The following is a 13766-nucleotide window of genomic DNA, read 5'->3' on the forward strand; positions in this document are numbered from 1 at the left end:
AGATTCTAAGGGGTCTTCTTTCATTGAAGGAGGCCAGGCCATGATGGATATTATTGGCTTCGATTATTCTTTAATGGAATAAGACACGACATCAAATTTTCTGTCATTGTCATAACGTAAGGTTGGTCTACTTCCACTGTAGCCAAGTACTCTGATTATTTTATGCTCTTAAAGTTTATATCCATACACACAAAGCCATGTATTTGATTATTCTATTCAATTTTTAGATCCTTTATGCTAGATTGTGAAATTTTAAAGTTTCTTGCCGTAACACGAAATCCAAATTTATTATGTTAATATCCAATTTTTTTTCTTTATTTTTTTTGGGTAGGTATCACTATATATATATATATATATCCATTAATTCATCGTACATATTACTTTTTTAAAACATAATTTTTATTTTCATGAAAGTTATAAAACGTGAACTAGTCTAACATTCATGACTATCACACACCGATCACTAAAATATAAACTATCATGTGACAATTATTGTATTTACAAATTAAAATGATACTTCATATAACATTTATTAAGTCAAATAATAAAATATGAACGGTTAAGTGATAATCCACGTAACACTTATTTTTATTTATACTGTTAGGTTAATTAGTTTATAAATATATTCCATCCTTGTTACTAATGGTATTATGAGCATCACGATAGCAAAATATTTCTATGAAGTTGGGCTTTCACGCAAACAAAGAGCTGAAAATTAATTAAACATCAGAGGCATAAATGCACATCATCCTCTCTGGTACAAGATTAAACATCAGAGACATTAATTAATGTACATCATCCTCTCAGCTGGTACAGCCTTATGAGAGAGAGGGAGATAGAGAGAGATAGGAGTGGGGGATACAAGTATCGGATAACTGGCCGGGCTTGGCATGAGGCTTCCATGCATGCTTTAAACATCGTGGTATATGTTTGTTCATGCCCATAATTTTGAATATTGTCATGTTACCCGTTTTCAACAGAGTTGGGATGAGAGGACGCTCGTTCCTCGGATGTCATAGTTGTGGACACTTGTACCTCCGATGTCATGGTTGTGCTCATTTTTACAACATCAGCTTTGGTTTCTGGAAGCTTATCATCCAAGACTGTTTTGTAATTCTTGTAGATTACGTAAAGCACCATCTGAAGTACCCCAAAGACGAAGCCCAGTATGTTTGGGAGCTGTATAAATTAATGAATATGAAAAAAAATATATATATATATATCATTAAATCCGATAAATGAAAGAGCTAGCATAGCAACCAACCAACGCACCAAACAATGATTAATTGGACTCGAAAAGTTAGTGCCTAAAGGTATATTTAATTTGCTTAGATTATTAATTAGAATATTAGTTGAGCTGCGTATTATTTTATAGAGGCAGAAATCTCAAAAGATACTTCTTCTATTTATTATTCCAGAAATCAAGGACTTACCGCAACATACAAATCCCTGGAGAGAACACCATATAAGAGCCACATAACAGCACTGATTGTGAGAAAAAGTGACAAGGAAAACGGCATGAATTCCACGCTCTTGGTGCGTATCACCACTCTCTACATATATATATAGTAGTAAAATCATGCTTAAAAAAGAAGAAAAAAAGAAAAAAAAAAAAAAAAAAAAAGTTTTGAGTGAAGAGAATATTATGTGCTCACCATAATGCTTAGAGGAGCGGCAAAGACACTCACGGAGAAAGCTACACAAACCCATCCAAGAACTCGTACACGGTTTGGTCCTTTCGCTAAGAGTTGGGAGAGTAGAAGAATCAAGCAAAACCCCCCGAAATTCATCAGAAGAAGAAGCCTCAACGTGAAGATCTGTAATCCCAAGTTCTAACTCTTTTTAGTATATTATTTATGAAACTAGTAAACTTTTATATTCATCCAAAAAAAAAAAAGTAGAATGTTATGCTACTATCATATTACTATAAATATAAAGAATGATTTAATAACTGATTTTCATTAGCACATATGTCATCTCAATCGTAATCGATCATATAACAATTTATTAAATAAATTGTTTTTAGATTTAATTGTGTGAGTTATATATATATATATATATTGGAAAAACAATATTATTAGAGAGAGAGAGAGAGAGGAGTTTAGAATTAATCAGTACCCTAGCTTGCTTGGGTGCATAAACGATATAAATAGCGATGTAAATGGTCTCAACAACACAGCCGACTGAGTTAATAGTAATAAGAAGGATTTCGTCAGGCTTAAGTGATGCATAGTATATCCAGAGCATCGAACTGAAAAGTGAAACCACGTATGGAACTGATTGGAACCCGTCCGTTGATTTCTTCTTACAAACCCTAAAAAACGTTGGCCTGCAATATTGAAGTTCAAATAACTTTACTATACTATGGAAAATTCATTAAAAATAAACCTCAAAGAAGGAAAACTTACACTGGAGCCAGAAAAACCACAAAGGAGACAATGTTACCTACCATATTGACGACAAAAACACGAAATCAATCAATATATATTTCCTTCTAGACAATACATACAAGTGTATAGGTGGCAGTAACTCTGTGTGTGTGTGTGTATATGTTAAAAAGAAAAGAACGTCAATAATTAATTCTATATATCTATATATACCTAGAATACCAAACGTAAAAGCCCAGGGATTTTGAGCAGAGAAGATGGCCATCTCTTTGGTTCTCTCTCTGTTGAAAACAGAAAGAGATATTGGAACTGATCGAAGGGGCAGGGTTTCAGGGAAGCCCAAGCCTTCTTCTCTGAGTACTGACTCAAAACATTATACAAACTTGTGTGCAGTGGGCGTACATATATATAGAGGTGGTGGTCATCCATGTTGCATGAAGAGTGAATGATTTATCACTTATGTTTTAAAGTACCAAAAAGCCATGCACTTAGCATCTCTCCATACCCAAAAAGATTTCGTGGCCAGATTACTAGATTAATTAGGATGCTCCCATTGAAATTTAAAGTATTCATTTTATAATTAAGATTTTGTTTTATTCTTCGCATCCATTTATTATATTCATTTTATATTAGCTAACTTAATGTGTTTTTAAGTCATTTTTTTTTCGCTAACATGAAAAGTCAGCCGGTGTGAAATGAAATTTGAGTTATGGTTGGATACTTTAGGTCAAGGAGAGAAACTCAAACTCGAAAAATAAATAAGGAAAACCATTTATGCGTCCTAAAGGAGGTTTTCTTAGTCAATCGAAAATGTTTTCGGTTTGGCCAAGATCTTCGGTCATGCTAAAAACTAAAATATCAGAAAAACATTTTTCAAAATGTATTTTATGACAAAACAAACTGAGTACTTTCTCTTCTTTCCATATGTTTCTCCTCACACCCCATTTAATTGGCACTTCTACTCTAGCATGTATTACAGCCAAATCGATCATTACCTAAATATCAATCATGCGCCCCCAACTAAATGACCTATTATTTCACATATTTTTCATGCTTTGACATCAACTTACGACGTGTGTAACATGAGGTAGACAATATGCACTATTGCAAAGAAAACCTTTTTTTTTTTTTTGAGGGGCAGTTTGGTTTTTTGTTTAAGAGCAACGTTATTGCGCTCTATCTAATAGCTTTTTGACTGTCACGCGTGAACAGAGGATTCGAAGTTTTGTTCTGGTTGTTCCAGGTGGAGCCATTCCATTTAATGACAACTATATGTATCTACCTGTTTTTGTTTTTGAAGAGTATTGGCTGAATTCCCTCTCCCACTATTCTGCCTCTTTTGATATCATTGTACTGAAATTATGTTTGTTTGCATAGAAAACTAAAAGAGAACATTGGAGGCATATTATATTGAGTTTGCGAATGCCTTTAGTCGTTATTATAAGGTGAAGATGGGGTTGAAGTGGTGTAAAAGAGTTTTAAATAAGGGTCACCTCAGAAGAGATAAGATCTGCTAAATATAACCTATGATTCGAAATAATTATTATTAGCTAAGCGGATCCCCTGTCATTACTGTAATTAATGATGCATCAATTTGTTAGAAATTTTTAATGTAAGATATTTTCATGACAAGCTCTGGGATTGAAGATGGTTGTGCACCGTGCACGTGTGTTACATGCCAGCGTTTTGATTTTTTTTTTTCTTTTTTTTTTGTTCTCTTAAGGAGCTGATAATATAGAGAGAGACTGAAAGAATTGTTGATTAATCAACGAGCTAGCTAATTGACCAAACTACCTTGTAATCTCTGTCTTTGAAATGAACTTTGCTTTTTAGATTGTGGCAGCTGCAATAAGCTGGAAACTTTTCATAATTCAATATATATAATTTGTGTAACTATAGTTGATGTTCCGATCCACTCTTATCGAGTCTATAGGGTTCAAAGTCTTTTTATTTTACATTAATTTCAAAGTTCTTTGCCAATTGAAACTTGAAAGCAATACGTAGAAATATATAATAAAATTTATGAAGTGAAAGAGAGAGCAAAAGCAAAGAAAAATAAAGAGACTGAGAAAGGCTTTTAGGGCTACATCTTTACTACATTGAAGTTTACTGAATTATATCAAGGAATAGTGAATAAGAAAACCAAAGCTAAATAACGACCTACATGGAAACTAAATAAATCTTAATATAGAAAATATTCTAGCATGGTATATCAACAACTACATGTGTGTGGCCCACCTGGTTATACTATTAATTCAAGGGTTAAATACAAAACAGGTACCTGTGATTTGCACCAAAAACAAATAAGCACAATTTTCAAAAATATCGCAAATGGTACATGTAGTTTGCAGAAAAACTTACTTGGTACCTTTGTTAACATTCCATTAGTTTTTTTAATGGAATGCCATGTCACCCTTACATGTGGGTGCCACGTGGCGTGGTACCTAAGTTTTTGGGTGCATATGTATATAAACCCAAAATTAAAAAATTGGAAAAAAAAAAAAAAAAAAAAAAGGAGGGACAAGCTGGTGGCCGAAACACCCCATAGGGGGTGGACCTGGGGGTGGTTCGGCCACCCCCAGGCAAAATGGGGGGGCCGGCCACCCCCTATGGGGTGGTTTGGCCAGCCCTGTCCTTTCTTTTTCTTTTTTTTTTCTTTCAATTTTTTAATTTTTTAATTTTTTAATTTTTTTTAAAAAAAATGATGTGGCATCCAAAAACCTAGGTACCAAGCCACATGGTGCCCACGGGTAAGGGTGACATGGCATTTCATTAAAAAATCTAACGGAATGTTAATAGAGGTACCAAGTGAGTTTTTTTGCAAACTATAGGTACCATTTACAATATTTTTGAAAACCTAAGTGTCTATTTGATTTTGGTGCAAACTACAAGTACCTGTTTTGTATTTAACCCTTAATTCAATGTTTAAATTTATCATTTCTTTTCACCTTAAAATTTTGGTGTAATGATGATTTAATAAAGTAGCACAGTCGAGGTTCTAAGTTTCTGTTTCAATTAAAATATCCAAAGCTCAAGCAATATTGACGATGTGGTTGTGCTTGCGTTTTGATGTGTCTTCACTCTGTTTTTTTTTTTTTTTTTTTTTAAGGAGATGATAACATAGAGAGAGACTAAAAGAATTATTGATTAATCAATGAGCTAATTGACCAAACTACCTTGTTGTCTCAGTCTTTGAAATGAACTTTGATTTTAGTTTGTGGCAACTGCAATAAGGAAACTTTTCATATATAATTTTTTACAAACTAACATGAAAATACATGCGATGATCAACACTTACTACATAAATTATTAAAATGTGAATTGACTGTTTACTGTCACGTTTATGTGGCTTATGTGACAGTGGACTACCACATAAACAAACGTGACGGCCTAAGTAAATTAAAACTTAGTATACACCTTAAAATGTGGAGTAGAGCTGGCAAAATAGGTACCTGGTACATACCTGTTTATTCTACTCATGCTTTTTTATAATAAGATTTTAGATTAGATGCATAAATTATTTAAAATCTTATTATAAAAAAATATGCATAGTATAAACAGGTACCTGCGAGGTACCTATTTTGCCAGCCTTTTGTGGAGTACTGATGTGTAAGAAAATTGTAGTAAAATTTGTAACACTCAAACATTATTTTCCAGTATATGACAATTGCCATAGCTCGATGACGATCCGTGACTCATACTCACGGGCTCAAAAAGTTTCAACTTTTCTACTCCAATAAAATGTTCTATAGATCTAAGATTCTAAGGGGTCTTCTTTCATTGAAGGAGGCCATTATGGATATTATTGGCTTCGATTATTCTTTAATGGAACAAGACGTACACGACATCAATTTTTCTGTCATAGTCATAACGTAAGGTTGGTCTACTTCTACTGCAGCCAAGTATTCTGATTATTTTATGCCAGTTTTGGAACTTAAAGTTTATATCCGTACACACACAGCCATGTATTTGATTATTCTATTCTATTTTTAGATCCTTTCTGCTAGATTGTGAAATTTTAAAGTTTGTAGCTGCAACACAAAATCCAAATTTATTAGGTTCATAGCCAATAATATTTTTTTTGGTATATATATATATATATATATATATATATATAAACATAATTTTTATTTTCATGAAAGTTATAAAAATGGTCTATTCAAGACTGTCACACATCGGTCACTAAAATATTTTACAAACCGAAATGATACTTCATGTAACACTTACTAGGCTAATTATTAAAATATGAACCGCTGACGTAATGCTTATTTTTTATTTAGGCGGTTACGTTAGTTTGTAAACATATTATTTCATCCTTGTTACCATCTAATGACATGATGAGCATTACGATATATATATATATATCAAAATATTTCCATGAAGTGAATTAGCTGGGCTTACACGCAAACAAAACATCTGGAAATTAATTAAACATAAGAGACATACATAAATGTACGTACATCATCCTCTTTGGTACAGGATTAAACATCAGAGACATAAATAATGTACATCATCATCTTCAATGCATGCTTTAAACCTTGTGGTATATGTTTGTTCATGCCCATAATTTTGAATATTGGCAAACTACCCGTTTTCAGCAGTGTTGGGATGGGAGGACGCTTGTTCCTCGGATGTCATAGTTGTGGACACTTGTACCTCGGACGTCATGGTTGTGCTCATTTTTACAACATCAGCTTTGGTTTCTGGAAGCTTATAATCTGTGACTGTCTTGTAATTCTTGTAGATTACGTAAAGCACCATCTGAATCACCCCAAAGACGAAGCCCAGTACGTTTGGGAGCTGTATAAATTAATGAATATGAAAAAAAAAAAAAAAAAATCATTAAATCCGATAAATGCATGAAAGAGCATAGGAAATTCCAACCAACGCACCAAACAATGATTGGACTTAAAAAGTTAGTACCTAAAGGTATATTTAATTTGCTTAGGTTATTAATTAGAATATTAGTTGAGCTGCGTATTATTTTATAGAGGCAGAAATCTCAAAAGATACTTCTACTATTTATTATTCCAGAAATCGAGGACTTACCGCAACATACAAATCCCTGGAGAGAACACCATATAAGAGCCACATAACAGCACTGAGTGTGAGAAAAAATGACAAGGAAAACGGCATGAATTCCACGCTCTTGGTGCGTATCACCACTCTCTGCATATATAGTAGTAAAATCATGCTTAAAAAAGAAGAAGAAAAAAGAAAACTAAAATGTTTTGAGTGAAGAGAATATATGTGCTCACCATAATGCTTAGTGGAGCGGCAAAGACACTCACGGAGAAAGCTACACAAACCCATCCAAGAACTCGTACACGGTTTGGTCCTTTCGCTAAGACTTGGGAGAGTAGAAGAATCAAGCAAACCCCCCCGAAATTCATCAGAAGAAGAAGCTTCAACGTGAAGATCTGTAATCCCAAGTTCTAACTCTTCTTAGTAGATTATTTATGAAACATGTAATTACTTTGCGCTGACAGAGACAATATGACGTCATATATAAAATATTGGAACACCAATATTATTACGAGAAAGAGAGAGAGAGAGAGAGAGAGAGAGAGAGAGGGGGGGTTTTAGAATTAATGAAGTACGTACCCTAGCTTGCTTGGGTGCATAAACGATATAAATAGCGACGTAAATGGTCTCGACAACACAGCCGACTGAGTTAACAGTAATAAGAAGGATTTCGTCAGGCTTAAGAGATGCATAGTATATCCAGAGCATCGAACTGAAAAGTGCAGCCACGTATGGAACTGATTGGAACCCGTCCGTTGATTTCTTCTTACAAACCCTAAAAAACGTTGGCCTGCAATATTGGAGTTCAAATTTTGATTCTCGCGTTAGTCAAATAACTTTACTATATATTCTACTTTGGAATATATATTCCTTAAAAATAAATATCAAAGAATCAAGAACTTACACGGGTGCCAGAAAAACCACAAAGGAGACAATGTTACCTACCATATTGACAACAAAAACACGAAATTAATCAATATTTCCTGGCCTTCTAGACAATACATACAAGTGTATAGGTGGCAGTAACTACATGTGTGTGTGTGTGTGTGTAAATGGTATTAAATTTTGTAAAAGATTGAATTACGTTGAAGCCCGAGGATCTAGATAGGAAAAAGAAAATAACGTCAATAATTAATTCTATATATCTATATATACCTAGAATACCAAACGTAAAAGCCCAGGGATCTTGAGTAGAGAAGATGGCCATCTCTTTGGTTCTCTCTCTGTGTTAAAAAGAAAGAAATATTGGAACTGAAGGGGCATTATACAAACTTGTGTGCAGTAGGCGTACGTATATATAGAGGTGGTGATCCATGTTGCATGAAGAGTACGCGTGAATGAGTTATCACTTATGTTTGAAAGTACCAAAAAGCCATGCACCTAACATCGAGCTCTCCATACCCAAAAAGATTTCGTGGCCAGATTACTAGATTAGGATGCTCCCATTGAGATTAAAAGTAGTCATTTTATAATTAAGATTTTGTTTTATTCTCCGCACTCATTTATTACATTTATTTTATATTAGCTAACCTAATGTGTTTTTAAAGTTTTTTTTTTTTTTGCTGACATGAAAAGTCACTTAAAACACGTCAAGTTAGCTAGCGTGAAATAAAATTTGAGTTATAGTTGGGTACTTTAGGCTAAGAAGGAGAGAAACTCAAACTCGAAAAATAATTTATAAAAATAAATAAGAAAAACCACTTATGCTGCTTAAAGGAGGTTTTCTTGGTCAATCGAAAATATTTTTGGTTTGACCAAGATCTTCGGTCATATTAAAAACTGAAAAATCAGAAAAACTTTATTCAAAATGTATTTTACGACAAAACAAATGGATCCTAATTAACTAGTACTTTCTCTTCTCTCCATATGTTTCTCCTCACACCCCATTTGGCAATTCTACTTTGTCATGTATTACAGCCAAATCAATGATCATAACCTAAATATCAATCATGCACCCCCACTAAATAACCTATTATTTCACATATTTTTCATGCTTTGATTTTTTGTCGAAGAGCAACGTTATTGCGCTCTATCTAATAGCTTTTTGACTATCACGCGTGAACAGGGGATTCGAAGTGTTGTTCTGGTTGTTCCCAGTGGAACCATTCCATGAATGACAACTATATGTGTCTACCTGTTTTTGTTTTTGAAGAGTATTGGCTGAATTCCCTCTCCCGCTATTCTGCCTCTTTTTGATGTCATTGTACAGGGAATTCTGTTTGTTTGCATAGAAAACTAAAAGAGAAAATTGGAGGCATATTATATATATTGAGTTTGCGAATGCCTTTAGTCGTTATTATAAGGTGAAGATGGGGTTGAAGTGGTAGGTGAAAGAGTTTTAAATATGGGTCACCTCAGAAGAGATAAGATCTGCTAAATATATATAAAATATGATTCAAAATAATTATTATTAGCTAAGCTGTCATTACTATAATTAATGATGCATCAATTTGTTAGCAATTTTTAATGTAAGATATTTTCATGGCAAGCTAACTCTGGGATTGAAGATGGTTGTGCACCGTGCACGTGTGTTACATGCCTGGGTTTTGATGTTTTTCTCCTTTTTCTTGTTCCCTTAAGGAGCTGATAATATAGGGAGAGACTAAAAGAATTGTTGATTAATCAATGAGCTAATTGACCAAACTACCTTGTAGTCTGTCTTTGAAATGAACTTTGCTTTTAGATTGTGGCAGCTGCAATAAGGAAACTTTTCATAATTAATCATATATAATTTGTGTAACTATAGTTGATGTCCCACTCTTATCGAGTCTATAGGGTTCAAAGTCTTTTTATTTTACATTTCAAAGTTCTTTGCCAATTGAAACTTGAAAGCAATATGTAGAAATATATAATAAAATTTATGAAGTGAAAGAGAGAGCAAAAGCAAAGAAAAATAAAGAGACTGAGAAAGGCCTTTAGGGCTACATCTTTACTATATTGAAGTTTATTGAATTGTATCAAGGAGTATTGACAAGAAAACCTAAGCTAAATAAGGAAGTTAATTAATTTTAAACCTACATGGAAACTAAATAAGTCTTAATATAGAAAATATTCTAGCACGCTATATCAACAACTACATATGTGTGGCCCAGTTAGTTATAGTATTAATTCAATGATTAAATTTATCATTTATTTTCACCTTATAATGATGATTTAATAAGGTACCATAATCGAGGTTCTAAATTTTTGTTTCGATTAAAACATCCAAATCTCAAGCGATTGACGATGTGGTTGTGATTGCGTTTTGATGTGTCTTCTCTCTGTGTTTTTTTTAAGGAGATGATAATGTAGAGAGACACTAAAAGAACTAATGATTAATCAATGAGCTAATTGACCAAACTACCTTGTTGTCTCAGTCTTTGAAATGAACTTTGCTTTTAGTTTGTGGCAACTGCAATAAGGAAACTTTTCATATATAATTTGTGTAACTATAGTTGATGTTCCACTCTTATCGAGTATAGAGGGTTCAAAGATTTTTTTTACCTTACATTTCGAAGTTCTTTGCCAATTGAAACTCGAAAGCACTACATCAACAAGTACATGTAGTGGTCCACTTGATTAAACTATTAATTAAATTAACTATTTTCTTTTTGACTTAAGATTTTTTTCATTAATTTCAAATAAAATACACAACATAATTATGTTGTCTGATTCAACACACGCTTTAAATTTATTCATGGAGTTCCTCTATTCAACCCTTTTCCTTCTTCTTGTTGATATATATCTCGTTTCTACACGTCTTCTCTTTGTAATTCTCGAACTTGTAGTGAGTTACCTACTAGAGTTTGAAAATGTCAAATCTTTAATGATTCTATCAATTGATCAGTTGCGAAAAGCTTCTAATATATATTCTACATCTGAACTGAATTATTTATGGTTAGAGAATATTATTCTCTTTTTAATTCTATGGAACAATATTAAGAGATTCTATAGAAGAAATGCCTTTAGTGGCAACGTGCTATGGGTTGGGCTTAAATTTTTTAAAATTATATATAGTGGTGATTTATCATGCTTTGCAAATTAAATGCAGATCCATTGGTTTAATTGCATGATATTACAAGTTGAGTAATTATGTTATAAGAAGAATTAAAGTTCTTTAAAATGTAATGTAACTTTTAAAATTACCATTGAATTTGAGATATTCATTATTAAATTTCGATCTATTGGTAATTTTAAAAGTCATATTACATTTGAAATGATACAAATAAACTCTAATCCTCCTTATAGTATTATTTTTACATGTGAATGCATGATTAGTGAAACAGTCATTGTTTGTTTTGATGGTGTATAATGACCTGGCGATTTAAATTATTGCTCCTAATCATCTTTCTTATAATATTAGTGATGAACAGTAAGACAGGACAGATGCATGTATAATAAAACTTTGCTTTTCCTTTGTAACTTTGAACTTTGACACGCAACCCTCTCATCTTTTGAGGTTCTCAATGTTGCCACCTATATGCACTAAGGGTATTGCTTCAATTCACTCTGATAAGAAGCAAAAATTGGATAAAACAATTAAGGGTATTAATTGAATAATTTTATCTTATTTTGAGATTACAAAAAATTAAATTATACATCTCTCATTTCATGAAAATAAAATAATCCTTATCAGCTTAAGCGGTCGAGCAACGGGTGGCGGAATTGGATGTCTTGGCACCGTGATTGTATATTTTCTGTCCTTTTTTTTTTTTTTTTCCGGGGGGGGGAGGCATTTTTGCTGCCTATTTAGCGTTGAAATTTAAATAAATTTATCTATTATAGGGAGAAATAGGAGGATTTTCCTTAGAAATTAATTAAGACGTGGCAATCATATCAGAAATGACTTCATAGCTAGCCGGCCACTACGCGCTGTTGTGATGACCTTTGTGTCGCTCTCACTGCGCGGAGCATTGCGACAAGGTGACATGCCACATGCACGAACATCTCGTTCACGTACGTTCACAGTTCACGCTGTAATACGATAGATGGACAGCTCATCCCAAGCTTTTGGAGTTCTCGCTTTTTCAAAAATAAGTGATGATCTACGACGTCGTGATATGATTTAATCACCACCAGCAGTAGATTTTCTTTTTGTTGTCTTACTAATATTTATTTTTAATAAATTTTGTTATTTTAGGTCATAGAATTTTGGGATTGGAAAATTTTTAAGGTTAACTAATTTTGTAGCTGATTTCCTTGCAAGTTTTGTCAAGAAATTAAGAGAAGCAAATTAAGCTCAAGTATACATCATTAGTGGATGAATTGATATACATTAATGTTGAACTGTGTCATTAATTAGTCTTACATCATATGCATGTTCCAAGAAACATTATAGAATGAAGCAAAAGGCTTGGGGTTTTAGTCAGATATGTCAAGTGCCAGGCACTCGCTTGCAGTACTATTTGACCAAAGTACTAGTTCGTGTAAATGTCTTATTTTAAAGAGTTTGGCTTGCTTTCTTTTAATTATTAGTGTTTTTGTTATTACCGTGCGCAACAATGATGAATAATATAGAATCGAAAATAAATAAAACAAAAGAAAATCGAGACAGATTTACATAGTTCGGTAAAGTACCTACGTCCATAGGAGAGTACGGTTATATTTCACTATTAATGACTCATGGTTACAACTTAATTAACATATAAAAAAATTCCAATTCTATTGATGTATTTTGAAAAACTCCAAAATACCCCACAGATTACTCAGCCAACCAGTATTACTCTCTGAATGAATATAAACCACTAGTTATAACAGTTTTTTATGCATTTTGATTTGATGGGGTTTGTTGGGTGAACATGCAGATTTTGATCTTTAAACACATCATTATCATCGCACCCTGGATATATAGTGGATGTTCCCTAGAGATCTAAACCGATCGAATGCAGCTTATAAGATGTATGCATGTGCTGGCAACTTCTGCTTCTCTAAATTTTATATATTATATATATCTTTCAATTGAGAATTGAGTGGTGATTAATTTGCGTATATATCAGATTAGGCTTTTCTAGTCACATATTTCACCTTTTTACCAAAGTTCTGCCTTTTTGTCAGAGGCAATGGTTGGATATTAGGGAATTCACGAAGCTGCGAAGTAGGAGCTAGGATTTTGGCATTTTTTGGCTTACGGAATTAGTACGAGTTTCAATGATTAATTAGGGTGGTCAATGGATAATGACAATGTACAAGGTAGGTATAGTATCTTTTGTTTTCGATAAACGAGGAATTAAGGAGATCCTTTTGTAGATGCAGGCTGTTGTTGTGCGTTATGATGTGTTGCCACTTGCCAACTAAAAGTTTATAGGGTCTCTTTGCTGATAATGATACCTACCACTAATTAATCTTCAATAATTGAAAGAATTCTAGATCGAAACG

At 33.1% G+C, this 13766-nt stretch overlaps 2 protein-coding genes across 2 annotated transcripts; both read right to left on the reverse strand.

The window, feature by feature from the left end:
• Positions 1-963: 963 nt before the first annotated feature.
• Positions 964-2652, reverse strand: LOC132173453 (bidirectional sugar transporter SWEET12-like). The gene is made up of 6 exons (XM_059584956.1): positions 2601-2652; positions 2409-2445; positions 2119-2329; positions 1656-1817; positions 1434-1553; positions 964-1179 (listed from the first exon to the last, which is right to left on the reverse strand). Exons 1-6 carry the CDS (start codon positions 2650-2652, stop codon positions 964-966), a joined length of 798 nt encoding a protein of 265 aa, XP_059440939.1.
• A 4319-nt stretch (positions 2653-6971) lies between these two features.
• LOC132173456 (bidirectional sugar transporter SWEET12-like) lies at positions 6972-8619 on the reverse strand. The gene is made up of 6 exons (XM_059584960.1): positions 8568-8619; positions 8317-8353; positions 7992-8202; positions 7646-7807; positions 7437-7556; positions 6972-7187 (listed from the first exon to the last, which is right to left on the reverse strand). Exons 1-6 carry the CDS (start codon positions 8617-8619, stop codon positions 6972-6974), a joined length of 798 nt encoding a protein of 265 aa, XP_059440943.1.
• Between the last annotated feature and the right edge of the window lie 5147 nt (positions 8620-13766).

The sequence above is a fragment of the Corylus avellana genome, chromosome ca3 (genome assembly GCF_901000735.1).
Source record: "Corylus avellana chromosome ca3, CavTom2PMs-1.0".
Lineage (NCBI taxonomy): Eukaryota > Viridiplantae > Streptophyta > Magnoliopsida > Fagales > Betulaceae > Corylus > Corylus avellana.